The sequence below is a fragment of the Onychomys torridus genome, chromosome 9 (genome assembly GCF_903995425.1).
Source record: "Onychomys torridus chromosome 9, mOncTor1.1, whole genome shotgun sequence".
Taxonomy (NCBI): Eukaryota; Metazoa; Chordata; class Mammalia; order Rodentia; family Cricetidae; genus Onychomys; species Onychomys torridus.
Window position 1 is genome coordinate 3,980,162 of NC_050451.1, and position 26,616 is coordinate 4,006,777.

Genomic DNA, 26,616 nt, shown 5'->3' on the forward strand with positions numbered 1-26,616 from the left:
TCGGTCCTCAGGTCCAGAAAAAAAAAAAAAGAAAAAGAAAGAAAGGAAAGAAAGAAAGAAAGAAAGAAAGAAAGAAAGAAAGAAAGAAAGAAAGAAAGAAAGAAAGAAAGAAAGAAAGAATGAATTTAAAATATCCAGCAGAGACAACTGGAGTAGCCCAATTCAGACAGTAAAGGTAACATCATCAAATGAGGCCTAATTACATCTATGAATAACCAGCACAGACTTTCTCTCTATGGCTGAACTACCCATGACTGAAGTCTGTCTTCCAATTCCCATTGCAGCATTTGTATACAATGGCATAAACAACAATAACCCCTGCAATGCTGCTGTCAATGGTTTAGTGTCTAGCTGTCCTTAAGGACATGACGGCTTTACTCTTGGGATGTTTTACTGCTCTCTGCTTCTCTCACAGCATAGGCAGGTGAGGGATTAGCCCATCTCAGGACTAGGCATCTTAGAGGATACTTTGAAACAAACATGCTTGCGTCTGAAATGGAGGAAGGGGCAATTCCACTTCCAGTCAGCTTCTCAGTGAGCCCAAACAGCACATAACAATTTACCAATACTGTACATTTTAGGGATATATCTCAATGACCAAGACCCTGGATCTGATTCCTAGCACTGGAAAAAATTTAAAGCAATAAAATTAGATATCTCTTCAAATCCTTTATAATTCAAAATCTGGTATTTTCTTTTGGTTATGAATTTAATATGGTCTGGATACATATCTATCAGAACCATTCCAGAAGTTTTTTTTAATTTATTTATTTATTATGTACACAGAAGAGGACGCCAGAGCTCATTACAGATGGTTGTGAGCCACCATGTGGTTGCTGGGAATTGAACTCAGGACCTCTGGAAGAGCAGTCAGTACTCTTAACCTCTGAGCCATCTCTCCAGCCCTCAAGAAGTTTTTAAAGCCTTTAAAAAAAAAAAAGGGGACAATATTGTTGCATGGGGCATTATTTACTTAATATTATTGAATATATACAAATATGGGCAAAAGTATAAATGAAGTTGCAAATAAAAGGACTACAGTAAGAAAGAATCTTCTTCAGGGTTTAGTTAAAGTAAAAAATAGAAAACGACAAATGTCGAGGTATGAAACATAAAGCAAGAAAAATAAGCAAGAAAACAAAAAGTAGTATCTCTTCCTGAAAAATATTTTCCATTCACACCACATATTAGTGAATTTTTCCCCATTCAGACAGAAATATTTGATATAGGACAGAAATTGAAGCAATTACTGACCTCATCAAAAATTGTAATGTTATCTACCACATATCAACTTACACCCAGTGCCCGTGGCAGTAGCATTGACCGCTATGGGTCAGGAAAAGAATGGATGTTCAGTCCAGACCTTTCCATTTCCAGGAAAGCTCTTCATAAGGGATGTCTGCTTCCCTTTAACTGTTCTATTCCATCATGGCTCTAGGGCATCTCCAGTACTTGAATGCATGCTGCCCACCAGAACCAATCAAAGTTTCTCAAAGCCTATCCACCCCTGGTTGGGTCACAAGCCAACCCTAACGTTAGAACACCTGTGCTTGTGACATGATATTTGGCAAAAGAAGCCAGACACGTACCAACATAAACTGCAGAATTCTGTTTGTAATGACACAGACAGGCAACTGTAACCAATGCACACAGAAATAAACAAAAGCATTTTCCTGAGTGAGTCTGGGTTAGTGGGAGTAAGCAAGGAAAAAACGAACCCCTGGAGTGATGAAACCCCCTCTCTCTCTCTCTCCCTTTCTCTCTCTCCCTTTCTCTCTCTCTCTCTCTCTCTCTCTCTCTCTCTCTCTCTCTCTCTCTCTCTCTCAGAGAGAGAGAGAGAGAGAGAAAGAAAGTGTGTTCATTAAACAGTACCCATCAGAAGTATGTCCTTTATGCACCTCACCATATAAATGACATACCTCAAAAACACCTGTTGTACTTTGGTCTTCACAAAAATATCTGTGAAATTTTGGATCAGAGGCATAGGTCAAGGCTTTAAGTAGCTTTATAGAATGCCCATTCCTGATGTATCACAAACCAGGCAACCTAATTTTAGTATCAATTGCCAATAAACCAGACATCATTTGCCCTAAAACTGTCTAATAACTGATAAGCTAGTCTTTTGACTAATCTACTCTACATGTTTCTGAAAGTCTAGAAATACAGTCCTATCAAAAAAATAAAATAAAATAAAATAAAAAACCCAGATCAGCGTTAATACTGTGCTAATGACAATCAGCTAGGCACTAGACCTGCTTCTTTCTTTCTCAAGTCATTAATGCTATAACTACGGTCCATGCTCTAAGTACAAACACTGTGCGGTGCTTAAGGAGGGCTTTAGACAGGAACAAACAGCACTGTTAGCTGACCAGGAGTTGAGAGTCCTAGCTATCACTCACAGCCATCCAGTTCTTTCTGAGAAATCTTTACCTGGATAAAGCACACCAAGATAAATGACTTGAAACTGCTAGGCAAGCTGTTCACATTCTAATTGGGGAACTACTTGACTATAACCAAAATGTGTTAACTTGACTGATGTTATTTCATGCAATACAAATTGTGGCAATTTGTTTTAATGGCAGAAGAGGTTTGCAAATACATAACTGATCAATCAAGCCAACGAACAGAGACAGAAGTGAAAGGACCATTGTGTCCACTACAGAAACTCAATGTTTATCAAGATGAGCTGCACCATATGGTTCTCTAAGCAAATCCATGAAAAGCTGTGGTGGGTATCTGGGAAATCCAATGGACGGAATCAGAAAGTAAAACCCATGCTGGAGGGGCAGACTATTCCCAAGGGATGTAGAGCACCCAAGAAGACTCCCGAGAGTGGGCCTTGCCTCTAACTTTCTAGTCACATATGTCCTTGGCAGCTCACTCCATCTTTCTGAGCCCTAAGTGTCCCTGTCTATAGAAGAACAAGCACTTTGGATCCCAGCTTCATGCACAACAAACTTGTTAGAAGGATCAAATAAGAGAATGAGCATGAAAGCCCCCATCTGCATTCCTCATCAAGGAAGCTCCTGAACTCTTGGGGCAGGTGATGTGCACAGGAGGGAAGAGCTCCTAGGCTCCCAGAACACTAACCCTGAAACAGGCTTTCAAGAGACTACCGGGCAGTACACCCTGCCTACATGACAAGTTAGGACATACAACAGCACCTCTTACACTGTTTTCTACATTCTGGTCCCATGAGGTGTTACTGTTTTAAAGACAAAAGTATCCAAGGCTCAGTGGTGAAGTCCAAACATTCAAGGAGGTTGCTCTCTCACATCCCTGAAGTCTCTATCACTGCCCTGCTATGCAGAACCACAGACGGATTAAGACATGTTTATCTGAGTAACATGGCCAACTGCCCTCGCTTACCTTTGTGTGTCTCAGAATTCAAACACTTGTCATCATGAAGATTCCTAGTACTAAATCCCTAATGCTCACCGGCAAGAACAAAGCTCTCAAGAGGAAGAAGATCTGGATCCCAGTCCAAGTGCAGCCAAAACTGCAGAGTATAGTCACCTCAGAATAAACTCTGGTCAAGAGGCTATCAGGTAGAAATACAGCCTCAACAGAGGGTCTGGCCAGAGGTCAAACCTGACTATGTTACTGTTGCCTAGCAATCAGAGCTTGAATTTCTTTCCATTCCTAGCCCATTTAGGGAACAACTGTTCCTCCATGGGTCCTGAAGTGAAGCACAAGGCCTAGGCTTGTCAGCCGATGCTCCCTGTGGCCTTCTGCTCATCACTGGTTCAGACTGTACATGTAACCTAATGTGAACCAGTAAGAGAAAACAAATCTGTCTCCCACTGTCTTCCACTGAAGGGAGATGGACCTCCAGAAAGAAAGTGGAAGGATGTAAGCTTAGATACTGTTGGCCACCTTCTGCAATTCTGAGGGAGGGGCAGTCTGAGAATGAAGTCAGTACACAGGAAGGGGAGCCAGAATGGGGAGAAAGAAACCAGATCCCGATGACATCATTTGAGCCCCTGAGCTTACTCCAGGATTTACCACTGGACGGGTCAGTTATGTGAGCCAATAAATTCTTTTTGCACTTAACGCTGTGCTGTTTGGGCCCATTATTGGTAACCAGTGGAATCCTCCCACACTTGAAGGGTTGTCTATCCCCGTTGAAGTTGAATAAAGTTCCTTGTATTCAGAGACTGACTTCTGACTCCTCAGTGAATCTGCCTGGTTCTTGGCACATTCTGAGAGCTCCAGAGATGCAGGAATTAAATATGTCACCTTCAGGTTTTGACAAGAAAAACATATACCTGAAGCAAAAGATGACAAAATAATGCAAAACAGTGTGTTGATCATCTCACCATTAGCTCATGCCTGCTGGACTCCTGACACCCCAACTGGAGAGCATGATCTCCTAGCTCCTCCCCTGGATCCCTGTGTCACACCCCCTTCCTTAGGAGACAGTTTGTGAAGGAAACAGGAGTGAGCCCCTGCCCTGACCTAGTCCTCCTGTTTCATTTTAAAATGGAGATGACACTATGTCACAGTGTCAATAACAGACAGAAAGCACTTATTTATAGGGACTGTGCTCACTCATGGTCACAGGATCCCTCCTTCTACATTCCCAACGAGCTACGCAGCAGCTATGAGCTGGAGGCAGAGGTTAGGTCTTAGTACGGAATCCTAATCAACCAAGAGGCCTGTGCCTGGACAGCAGGGACAAGAACTTAGCCTCACATGCTCAGCTGGAGTCTTTCCTTACTGACTCAGGAAGGGATAAGACAGATCTCTCCTCTATTGCCTACAAAAGAAGTTGTCAGAAACTTTTCCCCAAAAAATTAAGTCTCAAGTGAAAACTCATACATGCGAAGGATGGAGGGAAAGAAGGAGAGAGAGAGAGCAGGAGAGGGCTCTGTGGCCAATGTCCGCCAAGGGGCATGAGTCCATACTCTAGGCTCTACCACAGCTCCAGGCTGCTCAGTCCGTCCACAGGACCCAGGAGGCCTGCCTCTTGTCCTCATTGCCTCTCAGAGGATATGAAAAATCAAGGGATGAGTAGCAAACTAATTATGCAGCTGAAAGTCACGGCTCAAGAGAGTGTTTAAAACCATTTCTATTTCCCTTGGCTGAAAAGGCCAGATATCCACAGGCTATGTGAAAGAAAGGAAAGCAAAGGCAGCCAGCCAAACAATTCCGCCTAAAAACTTCCTCTGCTCCAAATAGAGAATCTCAGGCCCAGTCTGTGCTGAGCAAGGAATTAATTAAGATGAGCCCCCCCAACAAGGCTTCAGAGGTGAGCTGCACAGGTGCTGTGACCCGGGTCACATCTCTGCCCAAGATCTTGTCCCTAGAGCCCTGTCCTCAATAACTAATCTGGAAGTACACCAGGCACACCTAGGACATTTTCAACCTGTTTTTAAGATTTTCGTGCAGATCCCTCCATAAACTGCATTTCAAAGGCTAAACTTATGCATGAGTTTATCTTGTGTGTTGCCACAGCTGGCACCAAGCTTGTCCTTGAAAAGAATGGTCATCCACTTCATAGAAGAGCACAGACAGGTTTCACCATTAAACAAGGTATTTCTGAGTTCTTAGCTCAGAATTCCTCTGCTAACCCCGTGCTTGCCCCCTCTTGGTGTTCTGAGACTCTTTACAGGGTGTCTTGCTGGGCTCTGTCTACCTACTGGCCAATCCAGCAAAAAAGTTACCCTTACAAGTTTACCAGCTCCTATCACATTCAAAGGCAAAATGTGCAGTTCCCATTCTGATGGTGACAACTTCCAAACTGGAATTGGTAATATTTCTGAAACATAGAGGGAACAGACTTCATATCTCAGAAACACATCAAAATGGGACTTCTCCCAGAAGAGAGAATTTTCACATACATTCACCAACAGAACACTCCGTGCGGGTCCCTGAGCAGAGAGAGAGGCCATGCTGTCCTTGCCCTCAAGGCTCTGAGTCCAGTGGAGATAGCTGACCTTCACAAAAACAACAAGGCTCTTTGTTTCCAGGAGCTTTCTTTAAAACCAAGGGCAGAGCAGACCTCCCTTCAGAAAATAGATCCTGGAGATAGGCTAGAGAGGGGAGCAAGAACCTTGGTGATCCTGCCATAACTGAATGATTTCTTAATACTTTCTAATTATGAGTAGCCAAGAAGGGCTTAGAAGTAGGACGTGATGCTTGATATGGGCTAAATATATTAATATCTGAGCCCAGGCAGTTTCTACGCGAAGCTGCTTTGATTGTTAGTGCATCGAAAGTACTAGTCTTGTGAAAGTGAAGGCATAGCACACGGTGTTTGGAGTGTACGTATGACAAGGTACCACAGACCAAGACCCTAACCTGGGTTTCACCACTAATGATTTCCTGTGATCTTGGTGAACCTAGGTACTTCCCACAGTGAACTAGGCTCTCCCACATCAATCAATAAACTGTACCACAGGCTTGCCCACAGGCCAATCTGGTGGGACATTTTTTTCAACTGGGGTTCCCTCTTCCCAAAGGACGCTAGCTTGTGTCAAGTTGACATATATCTAGCCGGGGACACATATCCGATGGCTGAAAGAAGGATAGGCACTTGCCTCAGTACTAGTGACCAAGTCTAGAAAGCACACATAGGAAATATCTCCACAGTAGGACCCACCAGCCATCTAAGCAGAGGGAAGAGAGGCACTGCATGAAAAGGAAGCCTGAAGAGCATGCCCACGGGGCATGTACTATTATAGAACCTATTAATTCTCTTTCCCTAAATACATCCTCTAACCTTCCCACCTCCACAAACATGAGATAGGAAATGGGCATGCACCAAGGTGAAGCTTGAATTCTGGGCCCATTTCTTGTCTATGACCTTAAGCAAGGACCCTCTTCTCTAAACCAAGTGTTCCCGCATCACTCAGACAGGGAAACAGAGCAGCTTAAAAGGCTTTTTGTGAGTGTGAGACTCTAAGATAAGAACCTCTATTTTTTAAAATGTCCATAAAGACGTTGGGAGATGGCTGGGTGGGTAAGAGCACTTGCTACCCAAGCACGAGGGCCTAAGTTCAACTCCCTGGAACCTACATAAAAAGCTGGGCGTGACCCTACTCATACACAAGCCCATGGAGCAAAGATAGGAGGGTCTCTGAGGCTTGCTGGCACAGCCTAGCTCCAAGTTCAGTGAGAGGCCTATCTCCAGAGAATAAGGCAGGAAGTGACAGGGCCCAATGTCCTCCTCTGCCCTCCCCGGGCCTATGCACCTACATACACATGTACCTACAGTACATACATGCATGCATACACACACACACACACACACACAAAACATACACAACTTTTAATCAAATCTAACACTTTCATGCTATAAGGACATCGAGGAAGTGCAAAGATAATAGGAAAGGAGAAACCATTTGTAAATCATATTTTTGATAATGGACTAGTACCCAGAACATACAAAGAACCCTAGAGCTCAAAATAAAAAATGAATTAAGGGATTGGAGTCTAGCTCAATGGTTGAGTACTTTGCCTAGTATGTGTGAGACAGTGAGTTCAATTCCTAGCCCCTAAAATGAGTAAGAGGCAAAAAGGACAATATCTGAATATATGTGTCTCTAAATACACGAACAATCAACCAAGCATATGAAGAGATGCTCACTATCACTAGTCATCAGGGGAATGGAATTCAGAGCTCTATTGGATATCACACCACCCTCACAGGATGGCTATAATCTAAAAGAGAAAGCAGCAAGTGTTAGTAGAGAAGTGAGGAAATTGGCCCCTTAATACACTGCTGATGAGAAGGCCAAACAGCACAAACACTTTGCACGGCAATTCATCAGCACGTCCAATAGTAACGACTGTGCATCACCCAGTGATTCCACTATCAGGGAAACACCAAGAAAACTGAAGTGGTGATTCCACAAAAACTTGTACATGAAGGGTCCTATCAGAATTACTGATAAAGGACAAAAGCAGAAACAGTTAAGCATGGTGGTACAACCTATTTACCCAACTATGCAAGAGGCTGAGGCAGAAGAAATCACTTAAGCCCAGGAGTTCAAGACCAGCTTCAACCACATAGTGAAGCACCTTCTTGAAAATAGAATGCTAATAACTCTAATGTCTATTGTTTAATGAAAGAATAAGTAAGACATGGGGTACCCATACAATGGGAGGTTATTTGGCCATCAAAATGAAGTGTCAATACTTGTTATAACACAGATGAACCCTGAACAGTATGCTATGCAAGATGAAGAGGCCACCTATTATATGAAATACTAAGAACTGATAAGCCTACAGGGTCAGAAGAAAGAGTAGATGATATGTAGAGAGGGTACAAGGGGTGTTGGGAAGACTGTAACGGTGATGGCTAATCGCCTTTCGTTTAAGGTGGTGGAAATGTTTTAAGGTTGATTTTGATGATGGTCACTCAATTCTGTAAATATAATAAAAATAATTGGATTGTACAATTAAAACTTGTGAATTACGTTGTATATGAATATCTTACTTGGTGAGGCTTTTTTTTTTTTTTAAGAAATGTGGGTGGGAGTTGGAGAGATAGCTCAGCAGTTAAAGAGCACTGGCTGCTCTTCTAAAGGACCCAGGTTCAATTCCCAGCACCCATAAGGCAGCTCACAACTGTCTACAACTCCTGTTCCAGGGGATCTGACACTCTCCCACAGACATACATGTAGGCAAAACACCAATACACATAAAATACAAATAAATAATTTTTAAAAGATTACTTAATTTTAAAAAAAGGAGGGAGAGGAGAGAGAGAAAAATCTAAAGAAAGGGAAAGCTTGAATGTGCCCTCTTCCCACACAATTAATCCTGTTCTCTTCCACCCCAGGTCCTGGTGTGAGGTGCTGGTGACCAGTCCTGCTCATCTGAGCCTGCCTATGATACAATGACTTAGGTCAGACATTCCCTTATAAGTGAGGGAGGAAGCAAGACAGTTGTGTAGCTTGGTCTGTTTAAGGGGCTTCTGGCAATGGAATCAAGGTCTATCCCTGGTGCATGAGCTGGCTTTCTGGAACCCATTACCTATGGTGGGACACCTTGCACAGCCTTGATGCAGGCGGGAGGGGCTTGGACCTGCCTCTACTGAATGTACCAGGCTCTGCTGACTCCCCATGGGAGGCCTTACCTTTCCAGAGGAGGGGTGAGGGTGGGGGAGAAGGCTGGGAGGGAGCGGGAGGAGGGTTAAGAGGGGATCTGTAAAATAAATAAATTTATAATTTAAAAACATAAGTGAAGGAGGGCCTTTGTAAGGCAGTCTGTACTCTGTCATTCGGCAAGAGTGGAATCCTCTGATACAGGTAATACTAAATTGTCTTAACTTTTCTGGTATCAAAAATGTACTTTGCTTTAAAGGGGGGGTGTGTAGGAAAGACCCACCCAGAAATGTACAGTCTCCCAGTCAAGCCCAGGGAGCCCTTCTGGCGACCTCAGCAACTGCACTTCTGCCAACAACAGCCGACAGACAGCTGCAGGAGTCGGTATGAGGGCCTCCACTCTGCGGAGCTCCAGAACTGAGTCCCTGATTTCACATTTCTCTGGGGGTGACATGAAGGAGGACCTTGCCAGGGAATAAAACAGCTCATGGAGCATTTTTCTGAGGCCAGAGACTAAAGACAAAAGCCTGGGTTCGAGAAATGCAGGCACGGGAGAAAGTTGGAGCAGATGAGACCACAGATTTAGAGACGTGTGACAGTGAAACAGTAGGGCTGTTTTGTTTAATAAACACTCCAGAGTCGTGTAAATAAGTGTTCCCTTCCAAGTGGTGAGCCTAGGAAGCCAAGCACGCAAGTCTGATGCTATTGCCATTCCTCAGAATATGTTCAAGATGCCAGCAAAGACCTTCTTCAGAGCCCCTGAGACATTCCATTTAGGAGCATCAAAAGCAGGAAGGCTCGCTTCTTTGAAGACAGATGTTACTTTCTTGCAAACATCTAAGAGTTTCTCTATGAGCTGGCAGGAGAGTAAGGTTGGCTTTAACCCGGGCTGTGCATCTCTAGTCAGAAACCAGGCATAGTGAAACACAAGTAACAGGGTCTGGCTGCAACCCTGAAGACATGTGTCCAACGTCACTGGTGCAGTCCCTACAGTGACTGCTCTGAGTATGTTTGGATGTTTTCATTAGGCAATCCTAGCCTCTCCAAGGGCCTGGGGGTTGAGAAGAGCTTATTCCCAGCACTCACTGCTCCCTGTTGAAAACAAAGACCCCATGAGGAAAATAGTCAGGGGCTGGCACACACACACACACACACACACACACACACACACACACACACACACACACACACACACACACACACACACACACACGCTTAAAGAAAAATAGTCAGGGGCTGGAGATGTATCTTAGTTGGTGGAGTTGGTGGAGTGTTCCCCTAGCATCCCAAATGCCTAGATCTGCTCCTCAGCACTGCCTAAGCCCAGCATGGTGGCTCACAGCTAGAATCCCAGCACGAGAAAGTGCAAGAAGATCAAAAGTTCAAGGTCATCCTCATCAAGGTAGCAAATTAGATGCCAATCCGGGCTATACAAGATTTGGAGGAAGAGAGAGAGAGGTATCAATGCAAGCCAAGTGTGGTAACACACATCTACAATCCTGACACTGGAAGGCTGAAGTCAGGGGATCCAAAGTTGAAGGCCAGCATGGACGACACAGTTATCAGAAAGGGTTGGAGGGGGGTGTAAAAAAAAAGAAAGCAAACAAAATAGTCAATGCAATTAAAGTGACCACAGGGTTACCTCTTGCTGACATGAAGCTTCATTAATGGTCAGTCATTTACTCAGCACTAAGTCAGAGGCTATAGGAGAGCTACGATAAAGGGAAGATTATGTCCCGCCCACAAGTTCAGTCTTGGGAGATTTAGGAAAGCAGCCTCGCATCCAATACAAACAGACCTATAGCTTGGCTTCCCCCTGGGGAACTAGTCCACTCAGTTGTCTAGAAAATGCCCCAACTCAGCACCCCAAGTGCACAACTACTACCCACAGAAAGTGTGGAGACCCACTTGGGGTTACCTTCAGCCTCAGATGGCAACCCAGCCTCAGGCAGTGACCAAATGCATCAGTTTGGTTTTTCATCACAGACAAAGACAGATTGAGGAACAGGCTGAAGATATGATATTAACTATGCTCCGTTCACACTCAAAGCCTGGAAATGTCACTGGCTTGCCTGGAGGCCTGGCTCGTAAGCCTGTCCATTACTAGGCAAAACCATTTGTAGTTTGCATTTCAGAAGCACAGTGAATTCCACAAATCTAAAGGAGCTCAAGGAACAGCCCAGATTTCAAAGACCAGCTGGTCTTTGAAATCCTGAAGCCGCAACTCATGGGTGGGTGTGTAGGAGAGGGGAGAGGGGCGTGCAGCTCCAGGTCTAAGCCGCTAGTCAGTCCGTCCCTAAGCTCCCATCTCTGTCTGCATCCTCAACTTTCCCCCAGAACCTTTGCCATGACCACCCTAGCCAGTACAACTCTTCCATGTGGGACCCAGACCAGCAACGGCATTATGGAGACCCATGAGTGCAACTGGAGCACAGGACCCTGTGTAGCTCAGACAGAAACTAGAGAGGTGATGAGGCCTGAAGTGATTCCTCTGTAGCATTCTTCAATGGACAGTAATGAGAACAGCGCCCTTCATAAATGCCCTGCCAGAGACATCATGAAATACTTTCCTATACATCTGGCTGGAGTCTCCACTCTGTATAACCACTGAGGAAAGTGAGGGGGGAGAGTCACATCAAAGTGAAGTTACAGAGCAGAGACACAAAACCAAGTGATAGAGCCCTACCTTCTAGGCCATTCCTCACACTCACTTCGGGACACAGCAGACCACTGGCTCTCGCTGCGGCTTGATTCTCTCAGCAGTGGTTCAGGTAACTCCTCAGAGCTCCATTTGCCTCAAGACGGGGACACTAGACTCTACTCTGTTGATACTGAAGACAAGAAAAGTCCATACAGGACCAGGTCTAACCCCTACGAACAGCGTAACTCTCAGTACACGGGCCCTCTCAGTTCACAGGCACATGGGTGGAACACAAATATCAACCCCCAGTCATACCCATGCTTGTTTCTCTGCTCTCAGTCACTTGGATTCCTGCTCTGAGATGCTGACCTCAGTTTCTCAAAACAGCCGCCAGTGGGCAGAGCCAGCACACTCCCTGGCCTGACACTTTCTGGGGTTGATAGACCCTGAGTGAGAGGCAGAAACAAGCCCCTTGAAGGAGGAAAGGGAGGAGACATGCTCCTCACACCATGTGGAAGTGGGGAGAGACCAAGCAACATCCTCACAGGCTTAACCAATGGCTGATTTGTTAAAGCTAGAGCACTTCCAAGGGGAAGTGGGAAGAGAGGCCTGCTCCGGAGTGCTTGGCCACTGTCAAGCCCTCTGAACTTCCCTGAAGAGGGAAAAGCCCTCCACAGCTATGCTCGGCCCATTAGCTAATCTTGGTAAACTAGGGCTTACCTGGATATAATTTTACTGACTTCTTCCAGACTCCAGGCCAAGTGAAACAAAGGACCAATCTACTCTCTCAACTCTGCGAAGGCCATTTGCTCAGCCACAGAGTTAACCAACAGCAAAAGTGAGCTCCAAATCCACACCTGTGTTCTCTCAAAGTCCCCACTGTCCCAAGAAGGGAGGGAATTAGCTCAGGGCAGACTGTGAAGGCCTGGGAAGGGGAAGCTCGATGTGCAAGAAACTTAATGGGACAGACAGGATTTACCATTTCACATGAAAGCGCCTTTAATTCTCTCAATGGCAAAGTGTCTCTATTATCACTCCTATGTCACAGGTGAGGTCAGGGACTATGGGGAAGACTAGACACCTGAGCTCTCAGAAGCCCCGCCTCCAGCAAGACACATTGTCCATGTATAAGCCTGGCCTGAATGACATGCCGTGGGAAAATGCCATGATGCCAGGAAAACAACACATCAGAAAGAGCAGGTAATGTCTCTGCCTAGTCTATAGAATGTGAGAAATCCTTATGAGACCCCATGAAAGTGAAACCAAGCATGATGACGCAAGCCCCACGGTGGCTGACACACACATTAGCCATTAGCATTGTTATTTCAGCTCCAGGAATCTCAGAACAACTCAGGCGAGCTCCCCTGACATCTGCTTTGCTGTCCTCCTTCCATTTCCGAGTAAGGTATCAATCAAAAGTTCACAAGGAGCCCCCATCTGGGCTAAACATAGAACAAGAGACCACTGATCCCACAGAGTCCAACTCAACTGACAGAGTAATACATAGAGACTTCATGGGCACAGTCTGAGTGTCCAATTGCTACGGACACAGAGAATTCGATCTTCCCAGCTACAGTTAAATAGGAGATCTTGACTACTAAAGAGCAGCTGTGGTCCAGGCTCTGCCCACCTAGGCCCAGCAGGCCGGATGCCCAATTCAGTTCTTCACCAGGTGTAACCAGTATCCTCTCTAACAAGCTGACTTAAGCTACCCAGTGAGACAGATGGACTGGACCAGCCTGGTGGAAGCTGTATCTGCAGGATGGTCTTGGAAAGCAGACCCCACTATGGCAAAGGGTCCCAGAAACTCCCAGTGTGGCTGCAAGGACCCTGCTGCCCCTTCACTGGGAGCCCTGAAAGAAGACAGCCAGTCTTCCTGAACCTCAGTTTCTTTATCTATAAACCTGGCTCACAACAGTTGTTTTTCCTGGAACCAGACCTGGGATAACCTTATAGTAGCATCGTTGCCTCTTTCACGGGGAAGAAAAGGCAGCTGGTTCCTGTCGCAGCTGTGAAAGGCAGAGCTGGAGACTGAACCCAGGCGTGACTCCGGCACCCACCAGACCTCTTGGAGGCCACCTCCAGCTGTCCTCCCAACACTCAGCAAACTCAACTGAAATTACACAAGTCAACACTTTTCCGAAGGGTTAAGAGTGAAATAAAATCTGTTCGATGCCCGAAGAACAGCCCTTATAACTATTCTCACTTTAACTTGCTGGCTGGGAGGGTCCTCTGAGGGTTACCAGGCTGTAGAAACCTTCGCTCTGCTCCCCTCGACCTCAGGCACAAATCCTGCCCCAAGCCTGGCAATGCCCTCTGGGAAGGAATGAGGTGGGTTGTGAAGTTTACCAGGAATGTGCAGCCTAGCCAGGGAGACCACAGTCATCCTCTGCCATCCTCCATCCTTAGCTCCCTGGTCCTGGCCTCACCTTCTCTGCTCAGTGTGCAGGTACCATCAGCCTGCAAGCCTCATCTCAGAGCCTGGACTGAAGTCAGAAGCCCCAGAGTAAATCTGGGCCTGGCCCATCACCAGAGTGATCACCTGAAGCCCCCAGACCTTGTTTCCTCACCTGTAAAATGAAGGTCTTAACAGTGTCTCACTGGCAGATGTGTGGTCATGATAACAAAGACCCAAAGATTGTATATAGAGAGGATGCCCACACAGCTCAGTAAATGCTAGCCTGGTGACCAAGGCCATTACTACTACACCTCTAGTTATGGTCAAGAAAACAGAAAGAGCTTCAGGAAACAAGACCGCAAAAACCTACTGCATCTAGGAACAAGTTTTGCTGATTCTCTCCAGTACTGAAACAGCCACAGGTCCATGCCTGACCACTTCTTATCGAACTCTTAAGGCAGTCTCTGGCCAAATGATTCTGGCAGTTTGGTACACAGGACAGTAATGGTGTTTTAGGAAAACAGACAGGAGAGAAAGGAGTGAGCAAAATGACTGTCTGGCAGACACACAGAGGGGGAAAAAAATGAGGTTATTAAAAGTTGACTCAATCCCCAGCTTAAAGAGACAACCTTTTGTCCCCATTGCCCCTGGAATTCTCAAACCCTGGCCCTCAGTGATGTCAACTTGTCCCTGGACTGAGTACAGAGAACAGACTCCCTAGCCCAGGATTCAGCTGGGTTCCCTTCACTGATGACAAGGGTCAAATCACCCCACTGAGTCTAAAACAGGAGTGATCCGATTCATCTAGAGGAAAGTCTCTGGGGTCCTTATGGACTCTGTGGTTCATTCTTGAGGCAAGTCAAACTCAGGGCATCCTGCCTGCTATTGCCCCAGCTGGCTGTAATGCAGCCAACCAGCTCAATTCGTTGATCCAACCCATCATTCTAAGGCTTTCCATACCTCAACAGTATGTAACCACCCTGTTAACCTCCCAGAAAAAAAGATTTGTCTCTCTTACCAAATTCTCGCCAGTTCTCTACATTCTAATTTGTGATTTTAAATGTCTTTACTTCACTTCCACCTAGTTAAAAACTCTGAAATGAGCCATAGGTAGATTCACCATTAATTTATATTTCAACAGTTCAGAATCTGTGTAAACACAGAATGGTTCACTTGGACATTATCATGAAAGAAGGACTCAGAGCTTGCTCCTGATATAAAAAAGGAGCATCTTGCCATTTACCCACTTAAGATGTTTTTGTACAATCTAAAAGCAGCCTTCTCAACACAAACAGTGCTTCATTATGTCTCATTGTTATCTACTGACTGAAGAACATGCAAGAATGTCAGCTCTTAACAACATTGGCCACTTTCTAAGATTAAAATAATAAAACCACATCTCCTGGAAAATAATTTTTTGGAGGATGCAGGGCAGAGACTCTTTCCATGAATCCATTCTATCCCTTGTTTTCTGGCTTGCAGCAGGTTTGCACATGAGCAAATGCACTTAATGGACTAGATTTTACACATAATAAATGCTCAGAAACATGAATGACTACATGACAGCTGTGCTAAACTATTCATTTTAATGGTCCCAGTTTCTATCCTCTTTTATGTAATCAAAGGATTACTTTAGAATATGGAAACACTTTCATTCATACAACAGTCAAATGTTGTGCTCTAACACAGAGGGACTGCAGGGCCCATCCATCTGTGTGCGCAGCACTTGTGACTCTGGGAAAAGCATGGCACAGACACGGCTCACCATGCCCAGTACTGCACTGTACACTGTACAAGGACCCGTGCTGTAGCCTCCTCTTTGTGCTCTGTGAACGTGTGGGGCTGCTTCCCTTTGTGGAGAAGATAAAAGCCGTGCCAGGCTGAGCGGGCTCTCTTTTGCTGTCACTGCTGGAAACTCTCGTGGTCAGCAGAGGGCCCAGGTGCTAGTAACCCATGCACCTGAAGCACCTGGCAGCTCTATGTTTCACTTCCCCACTACATCCATTTTTGGGTCCACAAGATGGTTCAGTGGGTAAAGGCACTTACCATGCAAGCCTGGCAACCTGAATTCACACAGAACCCATTTTGAAAGGTAGAAAGAAGAACATCAACTCCACAGAATGGTCTTCTCACCTCCACATACAAGCACTGTGGTGTGTGTGTGTATGTGCACGCCATCTCTCCAGCCCCTTAAAATTGCATTTTCTAATATTCCCCAGTGCCTTTTGGAGTAGAAGAGTCATTAAACCCTACATTAATTCCATAAAACAGAGCATGTTTACTATGTATAAAAAAATTAAGTTGCTAATATACAAGGAGCAGGAAAAAAAAAAACAAAAATTATCATCTAATTTTTTTTTCTTCCCCAGCTAAGAGGGACTGGAATGCAGCATCTCTCTCAAACATATGCAAACTAAGACCCAATTTTGGGGTCAGCAAGATCGTTCCATGGGTAAAGGCACTTGTTGCCCAAGTCCGGTGACTTGGAGTCAACCCCCCAGAACCTACATGAAGGTGGGAGAAAATACAGCTCCACAGAGCTGTCCTCTGACTCCACACATGGCATGGCATGCACACACACACACACACACACACACACACACACACACACACACACCTACACATGTCATGTACACATACAATAATCTTTAAAACTCGATTTTTTTATTACTTATTTTCTTAGTACACAGCATCTGGAAGTACTACAGCACCCAAAGCTTCTGAAGAATCAATTCTAGTCAATGGTTTTATCTAAGTCAATGGTTCAAAAGAGAGTTCAAAGAGGGGTGCTCTGGGAATAAGACGACGGAGAAGAGCATATTGAAGCCACACACTGCAACTCACATACCCTGAAATTCAGAGCACGGAATTCCAAGGACTAATCCAGAGAGATGTCTGCTGGTACGCACAAAGAGGCACACAGGAGGATATTCGACAGGATGCCGCTTAAAATAGCAAACTCTTGGAGTTAATGTTAAATGCTCATCAGAAGGGAAACAATTAACTAAACTGAGGTCCCTTCACGCATGGAATATTCACAACAGCTAATATGCTGCCAGATCTCTGCATACAGATGTGGCTAGATCCATAGGACACATAGCATAATACACGCACCGTGTTCCTATTTCTGTGAAATTTAAAATACACACCAAACTGTGTGTCTTTCAAAAGCCACGGATTATACAATATATAATATATACATTATACATAATATATATGTTATATGTTTTAGATAATATATAATCCAAAGGCTTACACTAGACTAATTATAGCAATTACAAAAAACGGTGTGGATAAAAGGAGACATTACTTTGAATTATTTTAATTATTTAAAAGAATGTATTCTTGTATCATTTGTATAAATTTTAAGTGATGATATATAGCAAGAATTCAAAATATTAGAAACTAATATAGCTACTCTCTAATCTCCTATTATAGGTTTTCTCTGACAAAAGGGCAGCAACATGGCAGACTGTACCCAAAAGGGCTGTAGGATGGGAATATGGGGCCAGCATAATTGGAACTGTAGGTCTCAGTAAATATTCATATTCTCTCAGTCTCTGTCTCTCTCTGCCTCTGTGGGTGCGCATGTGTGTATACACACATATGTGTACAAGTGTGAGTGGAGGCCAGAGGTTGACATTGGATATTGTCCTTGACTACACTCACTTTTGTTTTTGAGACAGGGTCTCTTATTGGACATGGAACTTGCTAGTTTGGCTGGCCAGCAAACCCCAGGGGCCCTCCTCTCTCTGCTTCCCTAGTACTGGAATCACAGATGCACACCAGCACACTCAGATTGTTTTTTTTTTTAATGTAGGTGAAGACCAAACTCAGATTCTCGTGGTTGCTTGGCAGGACTTTATAGACCCAGCCACATTACATGCCCTTCCTCCTTGACTTCCTTTCTTATAAGTGTCCTCACCGGCCTGTAAATATTCTGTGAGGTCTTTGTGCTAGACATCCTCCCAGCACTGAGACAAAGTAGGCTCTCTAGATCCGACTGTCCATGGTGAGAGGAAGGAGAAACCTAAACCTCTCACTCAGCCCGGGGTATCCCCACAGCCCTCCTTCCGAGCTCGATTCCCACAGGGCCCACTGCTCAACAGACCACATCACTCTCACACTGTACAAGCCTTCCCTCCCCTTAGTCAGCCCCACAATTCCCTCTAGCCTGACCTTCCTGTTCGCTCATTCAGCAATTTCAACAGATGTTCTGGACTTCTAAAATTACCACTCACCTAGCAAGGAAGAAGAAACATAGCAGGGATCTGGGGAGATGGCTCAGTTGCTACACAAGCATAAGGACCTGAGTTTGAGTCTCTAGCACCCATGTAAAAGCCAGGCATGATAGCACCCGTCTGTAATCCCAGTGCAAGGGAGGTGGAGATAGGCAGATTCCCTAGAGTCCACTGGCTGGTCAGCCAGGCCAATCAGTGAGCTGGGTTCAGTGAAAGACCCTGTCTCAAAAAAATATGGTTCTCCAACAATTGAGAAGATGCCCGACAGAGACCTGTACCTACATACACGCACACAGCACACAGCACGCGCGCGCGCGCGCGCGCGCGCGCACACACACACACACACACACACACACACACACACACACACACACAATTAGCAGGAATTATTTTGTTGTCGGGGCACATGTGAGGCTGAGATGGGAGAATTTTAAGTTTAAAGCCAGCCTAAACTATATAACATGCCTGTCTCCAAAAAACAAAAGGAAAACAACTACTGTGAGGTTCTGAAAAAAGCCTTTTTCTTCCAGTCTGAGCAGTGTCTGGGAGCCTTCTCCATCCTCATGAAATGAATAAGGCTTCACCCTTCAAGGCCTCTATCAAATAACACCTCCCCCAGGCAACTGCTTCACACACACACACACACACACACACACACACACACACACACACATCCAGACTTACACACACTCAGACTTACACACAAACACACTCACATACATACATACACACACACACAGCCGGGGAGTTGTGAGGCTGACTGATCTCCTCAAGCAGTTCCTCTTTCATCCCCATCTTTAGCTGTTCTCACAATTTATTTCCCAGTTTTATTTGCTCAACAAAACATCCTTACTGCCCACAAGAACCTCACCCTGGAGAAGAAAAAAACCTACCTGAATGGTAAAGGCAACACACCCTCATTTTCCTGACTCCACCACATGAACAGAGCAGGGCTTGAAGGAAACCTTGCAACTTCTAATGGGATTCTAAAGGCTCTCCTAGGTGGCCTTCCAGCCCCTTCTGGTCCAGGGATGCTGTACCAACAGCTCTGCCCACAGTGCACACACCCAGTCGGCAGCAAGACTGGCAGAGTCTCCATTACCTGTGCTTCAGGACCCTTCTCTGGTGAGGGGCTGCTGGAGTCTACTCAGGGGTTCTCCCTCAATCACCAGAATTTAACAAGACACATGTGTCCTCACCAACAGGCAAGCTGTTCCCTCTACATCAGGTACTTTTCACATTTTGAAAAAAAAAAAATTTAAATTAGACAAATGCCGGGCGAGGTGGGCCTATCCACCAACCTACTCCAAGGGTCTCGGCCTCCTCTCGGTCATTTTCAATATATTAAACCTGAGCAGAGATAAAGAAAGGAATACAACGCTGGGCAGTGGTGGCGCATGCCTTTAATCCCAGCACTCGGGAAGCGGAGCCAGGCGGATCTCTGTGAGTTCAAGGCCAGCCTGGGCTACCAAGTAAGTTCCAGGAAAAGGCAAAAAGCTACACAGAGAAACCCTGTCTCAGAAAAAAAAAATTTTTTTTAAAAGAAAGGAATGCACATCCTGAACAGTTCCCTCCCCATCCCACCCTCCCACCCGACCCAGCCCAGGAGAACGATGAGGCATCATGTGAGGATGGTCTACAGGAATCAGTAGGACTCTGGCCTCAGATGCCCTCCGGGGTAGAATGATGGAACCCTTGGGCCATCTCTAACTTCCCCCTTTTCCGGCTCCGGCTCCATCCAAGGCAGTTTTCACTCCCTGAACTTTTCAGCTCAGCCAAGTTACTAATCCGCAACTGGGTGTGGCTCTGAGGTAGAGCACTCATCTCACCAAGCTTGAGACTCTGGGTTAAATCCCCGAGCACCACAAAGTAGAAACAACTACAGGCACACAGATCACACTTTGTCTTTCAGCTAAGCCCACGGAGCACAACCCAAAGGGTTCTGGCTGACACTCTAATACACCCAAACGTTCTCACTTTGAGGCAGTCTTAGGAGATTTCCTGTCTAATGCAACAGTGAGAGTTGCTTCTTAAAAAACAAAGACGCCAAATGAATGGAGACACTGCTAGATTTTCCTTAAGGAGCTCTAATAGTGGGCTCTGGCTCTTTAAGGCTGGATGCTATTTCTGCAAGACCACCAGTGCTCAGCTGAAGTCAGGTCTGCTCAACAGAAGATCAAGCTGGACAATCGGTCCTTGTCAAAACAAAGTGAGACAGATGAAGTGCTTCACACACTGTTGATGGGACCAGTTTCAGGTGACATCTTACAAGTCCATCTCCTCTGGTCATTTTGTAGCCCTCCCTCCACCAAAGCTCACATGAGATGTGACAATCCCCCCAAAAGAAATCATTCACATGTAGCCTGTGTACACAATGGAACACAGAAACCAACTCCCAGCGGGATTCAGAAAGCACCCCGGAGCACTTCCTTCCACCCTTCTCCCCTGGTTCAAATGTGAAAAGTTTAATTTGCCAGGAAACAAAGACACAATCCTGAAATCACAGGTGAACTCTGACAGGTGTTTCCTGTAATCTCATTAATACTGGACAAGAAGTCAACACCACATTAATCATTAGCCAGTTGTTGAAAATTAACTAATGATCTATAAGGACGGTCATGGAGTCATTACTCATTTATTTACTCATTTGACATGCATTTCCTGATATGCCTACTATGTGCCAGGTGCAGACCTTCCTTCACAAAGCTACATCCCTGAACCAGACTCCATTTTCAGCCTCTATGGACTCCTGTTACAGTTCATTCAAACTCTATTAACTAGTCAACCAGACGGCAGGCTGCATACCCCCAAAGCCATGTGCAGAACCCCTGCACACCAAGTGCTTCCCATCACAGCTACTGAACAAAGTAGACAGCGGGCAACGACTATAAGTAGGAAAGTATACCATGCTAGGCAGAGTCCAGTGAGGAAGCAAGTATGTACTTGGGCAGGGAGGGCAGGAGGCAGAGTGCGCAAGGGTCAGAGAAGGCTGAGCAGAGGAGGAAACCCTTGAGTTGTCCCAGAAGAACAGCTACAAGCTAGGCATGCTGCATTACGTAAGAAGTTCAACCTGAGTGGAAACAACAGAGTGTGGAAACAATGGAGCAAAGATCTATATGGGTATCAGCTCTGCATTCACCGAGCCCACAGCTGGGCTCTGTGGCTTCTGGTGCTGTATTACACCTCACTCTTCTCTGCAAACCACATGACCATGCAGCTATAGTGAGCTTGTCTGACTAACACTATCCACAAGATGGGGGGGGGGGAGCGATCCCAGTGCCTCACCCCACAGCATCCCTGGCCACTGTGGTATGTATAGCCAGTCCCAATGACAAGTATCTGTACCCCAGAACAGCTTCTCTGAGGGGCCCCTACCACCATCTGCTACTTGGAGCCATGGAATCAGAGCTGCCAATGTGTAAGAGCCCTGTCTCTGATCTCATCTCAGAGAGCTCGGAAAGAGTCCTCAGAGAGGCCTGTCACCCAGGAAAATCCTCAGTGTGACTCAGAGAAAGGACAGGGCACTTGATGGAGGCACTGTTCCTGAGATACCCATTGGCAGTCCCAAACGCTGACTTACTGAACATCTACTATGTACCACCGTGCCAGGCGTGGGTCAGGGAGCTGTGAGTGGATCACTAAAGACAAATCGCTAAGTACCAGGAGAGGAAGGCTCAATTGTTCGAGTCTTCAGATCTGGGTCAGAAAAGATGTCGTAGAGGAACCTATGCTTGAGATTATTAAGCAGCTCCATGGAGTCATCTCAGGGGAGAAAAACAGTACAAGAAAAAGACAGGAAGTAGACAAGCAGAAGAGAGATACCCTTGAGGGTTTGGCGTGAACAAATGGAGGAGGCACAGCTCAGGAGCAGAGAATGGACCAACAAAGGCCAGGTGGCCCCAAGCCACGGTGTTTGGCCTCTCCTCGGTGGGCAATGGGAGCCACAGAAGCCTCAGGGTCACTCCAGAAAACCATCTGACAGTTTGGGGGAGGAAGAGGAAAATGGCAGGAATTTTACAAAGACAAAACACCAACACCATAAAAATACAAACGTGTGAGCAAGATGAAGACGAAGAGATGGGCAAACCTTTGTTCGTCTTAAAAATTTATTTCATGAGACCTGGTCTGAGGGAGGCCCTCTGCTAAGCAGGGAGGTGCGGAAGCTGAGTCATGGAGAAGCTAGGCCCTGCCAAGGTGCCAAGCCAGACAGCAAGGGTGCTCTGCATGGGGAGGTGGGGGCCACCTTTCAGATGACTGCAGTATGGCAGAGAAGTGAGGCAGCCTGTGGGGGAAGAGGGCCGGGGACAGTCGTCCACTGTTCAACCACATCAGTTTGCCTGCAGGAAACTGAAATCTGGAGCATGGATGAAAGAAAGTGTGTCCACGCCGGGGAAACGGACCTTTCGATCATCCCCACTCCAACACCTGACACTGAAGAGCTGCTCTCCTTGGTGCCAGCAAGAAGACAAAGGAAATGATAGACACTTTACGTGGAACGGAGGAAGTACTGCTACCAGGAGGGGTATTACTGTGGGAACCCAATGAGCTGCACGGTTTCCATGGCTTCAGCCTCCACTCAGCAAGTCCACAAATGAGAGCTGCATAGAGACTTGCTGTTCATGCTTTAAAAAAATAACAATAGTAACACTCTAACCCTGGGAAAACTTGTTGCCACCAAGGTAGTCTCCAAGTCCCCAGCGCTGGGTGTGTTTACACACAGCACAGACCCAACACAGACTGGACCCCAGGGGGATGGTCACAGTTCTTAACTCACGAAAGTATTCATTTCATTCATGTGAAATAGGCAGACACATCAGCCATCATCTAGCCCTGTATCTCAGTTTAAGGACTTGTCACACATCTTCTCACCAAGCTCCCAGGCAAAGAAAACTGCCAGAGCCCCGCCCCATCCAGCTTTGCAACCCATGCTGGCCTCTTCCCTTTGCTCTATCACTCATATTAAATGAGAGGTATTTACTACAGATGAAAAAGAAGCTTTGCTTGGCTGCCTCTAAACCCATCCCAAAAATAGAGCAATCGCTTCGGTCCAAATTGGGTCAAATGTATAAAAAATCAAAAATTAAAAAAAACCTGACTCCCTGGTGGGAGGACAGGCATGGGACCTTGCTCAGAGTCAGGGGTAAATCCACCAAGATCCTCCCTTCCCACAGTGGGAAAGGAAATGTTTCAAGTCAGACAGTGTATAAACTCATCTGACCATGTGACAGTCCAAGTGAAAGCAAGACAGGAACTTTAATGCCCGGAGTTTAGGGATGTTCAGTGAAGAAATCAAAGGAATATATCTATTGGTTTTTAGATAGGCTGGCCAAGCTAATACACGCCCCACCTCCGGTCAGAACAAGTTCAGTACTTTAGAACTACCCAGAAAACACCCACTATGAAGGGCTGTGGGGGAGGAGGGAGATTTAGCTCTTTCCCCATATTGTATTTGCTCACTTCTTAGCTGAGACGTCCAAATGGTCTGGTACGTCTATCAGTCCTGAATTTCCTCAGGAGGAAGCAAATCTGAATATTAATTGGCTTACGCATTCAGCTACATTAATTATTCCACTGCTCTAAATTAATCTGCCATTCTGAAAGGTATTTATTTTCTAAGTTTGTTTAATCATTTCTCTTGAGCTACAGAAAGCAACAAACTGGGTCACCATTCCCGTCGTTAAATTTGGTAACAAGGCTGACACCATCTGTGGCCTAGACGATGATGACCCATCCCCATGGATGGGGACTTTCTGCCACTTCCACTTTCCCTTTTCAAAATGATAATCTGAAGTCTACAAGTGAACCAACGGTCATTTAAAATGTCCAAAGTCTCACAGGTAATCTCTTACAGAAGAGGTAGGTAGGTAGGTAGGTAGGTAGGGGTGTGTGTGTGTGTGTGTGTGTGTGTGTGTGTGTGTGTGTGTGTGTGTGTGTTTATTCTTACTAGGCCATAGTTTTCAGGAATAACAGTCAAAAATTTTAATTCTTTAGAAAGCAAACTGCCAAAACCCAAAATACAAACAGACATGTTACACCTGAAATATACACTGCATTTAAAATGTCATAAGAAATCTTGAACATAAACCATGAAAGCCAAATTCATAAAAACATAGCTTCCCCTCAGACTGCCAGCCAAGCTCTGCCTGACCAGGGAAAACCTAGTGCATAGAGCATTTGCCTTTGCCTGGTTTAAATGCTTCCACACCACAATCCAAAGCAAATGGAACCAACTAAAAGAGGAGCTGAGCTTCCTGACACCCAGAATTCCCTCCTTCGTCTACCATTCTGCATGGCTTCCGATTGTGAAGAATTAGCCCTTGCAAGAGGGATGCAGCAAGGCCAAAAAAACAAAAAACTGAAACGGCTTCTGCATCAGAGAAAAAAGACAATAGAATGTCACATGTTTTTAAATAATCCTAGTGATCTTAGCCAGTCTCCGTAACTGCCAGGTAGCTGAATGGCAATGTAGAAAGGTCTGAGATGTGTCCCTGCACATGCCCAGTGGGCAGCTGAGTGGGACAAGATCCAAATTTCAACCCAATGTTCTTCAGTGCCTTTCTTTTTAAAAACTCTATCAACTTTTCCCAAAAGGAAGTTCCATGAAATACTAGTTCCATGATATCAAAGTCTTCTGCCAAAAAAAAAAAAAAAAGCTTAAAGAATACATAATCAATTACTTTCAGTGACTAGCTGAGTTAAACAAAGTGAAATCTGCTTTTTAACTGCACAACTTCCCAGAGATTTTTTCTCAGCTCATGTACACAATAAATTTTTAAGAGGGCAATAAAGTATATGGAAACATCCTGGAGCATTTAACCACGATTTGTTCTAAAATCTACTTGGGAGTATTTTTGTAGGCCACAGGGTATAACTCCACTTTCAAACTGATTCAGTTCCCAAACTGTATTCTATATAATTAGGTCTGTTGTATTCTACAGCTATAAAAATTAATAGTTTACATGCAAAATCCATGATAATTCTTATCTACCAGGAAAATTAACCACAGTATCCACTACTCAAAAACAACACTGGAATTTTAAAAGCTAATATTATGTACCAAAAGCCTGTGCAGAGAGAAAAGTTATTTTAAAACCCTTCTACAAATTTCTTCCATAAAAGTTCCATCTCTATTTATATAAGACTCATGACTTCGAACACTTTCATTCAGCATAAAACTAAGAATTCAGGTCAAACCTAAAAACCAGTAACAACAACATAGCCCCACTGTTACAAAGCTTTGGAAAATACAGTGTTCATAACTGTAAACTACATCATGCACAAAGCTGGCTGCCAGCTTAGGTACGAGGCAGAGGGTAACTGTATACCATAGCAAGAAGGAATTCTAAGTCACTTACCAAGTTATGATTTGTTGAATTAGAATCATCTTCAGGGAATGGGATGTAAATAGCTAAGGCCACACAATTGGCAAAAATAGCCAATAATATAAATATGTCAAATGGTCTGAAAGTTTTTGTTAAGGTATATAGGCATTATGCAAACATCGGACATCCCTCTTATCACATTCCCAATCATTCACACTTGAATTGCTTTTAAAATGAAATCCACCCACCTATCACCCACCACCCATCCCTTTACCCACAGACACATCATTCTCTGACTACTGAGTTTTCAGCAGAAATGACTTTTTCTGTCCCTCACAGTAGATTGTCCTATCCTGTGACTTCCCCTCAGCCTTTTCGTCTACTGCAAGGATCATGTCACACTGGTTCTTTTGATGCATATTGTGTATTAAACCCTGGAAGTAAAGAGCAGTTAGTTGGGTCACTGGGTAGAGCGGGTCTCTGCTTTCTGTGCTTTGGAAAGTGGCAAGGATCTTACTAAATCACCTGTCATAGACACACAAAGGTAAGCATTATGACACTGACCTCTCCCTCAGATCCTTGCCACTGGGTTAGAGCCATTTTCTCAGAGGCTATTCCTGACTGGGTCAGTCTAAACTCCTGATAGGGACTGTCCAGGCAAAAGCACTATCTCCATCCTCTCTGTGAGCTTGGATAACACATCCCAGCCCCTCAGATGCTGTGATCATCAGGCTGCCAGCTCTCTCCTCTGCCTTCTCTACCAGAGTAATCAATAACTGTAACTGTTTCAGATTAGAGCTAGGCTCTGCTCACTTCATAATGTGCTGTTTCTGTGTTCAATTTATAAACAAATTAAATTTAAAAGCCACCAGAAATCAGCACCAGACACTTTTAAAATAGGCTCTAACGATTTAAAATCTTGGAGGGCTGTCTGGAAGAGTCACCCTGAGATGAGCCTTTA

At 45.1% G+C, this 26,616-nt stretch overlaps 1 protein-coding gene across 12 annotated transcripts in view; it reads right to left on the reverse strand.

The window, feature by feature from the left end:
• Cacna1d (calcium voltage-gated channel subunit alpha1 D) overlaps positions 1-26,616 on the reverse strand; it is a 307,097-nt gene that overhangs the window by 275,137 nt on the left and 5,344 nt on the right. For all 12 annotated transcript variants that reach the window (XM_036198994.1, XM_036198989.1, XM_036198990.1 and 9 more), the window contains exon 3: positions 25,689-25,794. In XM_036198994.1, coding sequence (XP_036054887.1) covers positions 25,689-25,794 — 106 coding nt within the window. The remainder of the gene's footprint in view (positions 1-25,688; positions 25,795-26,616) is intronic.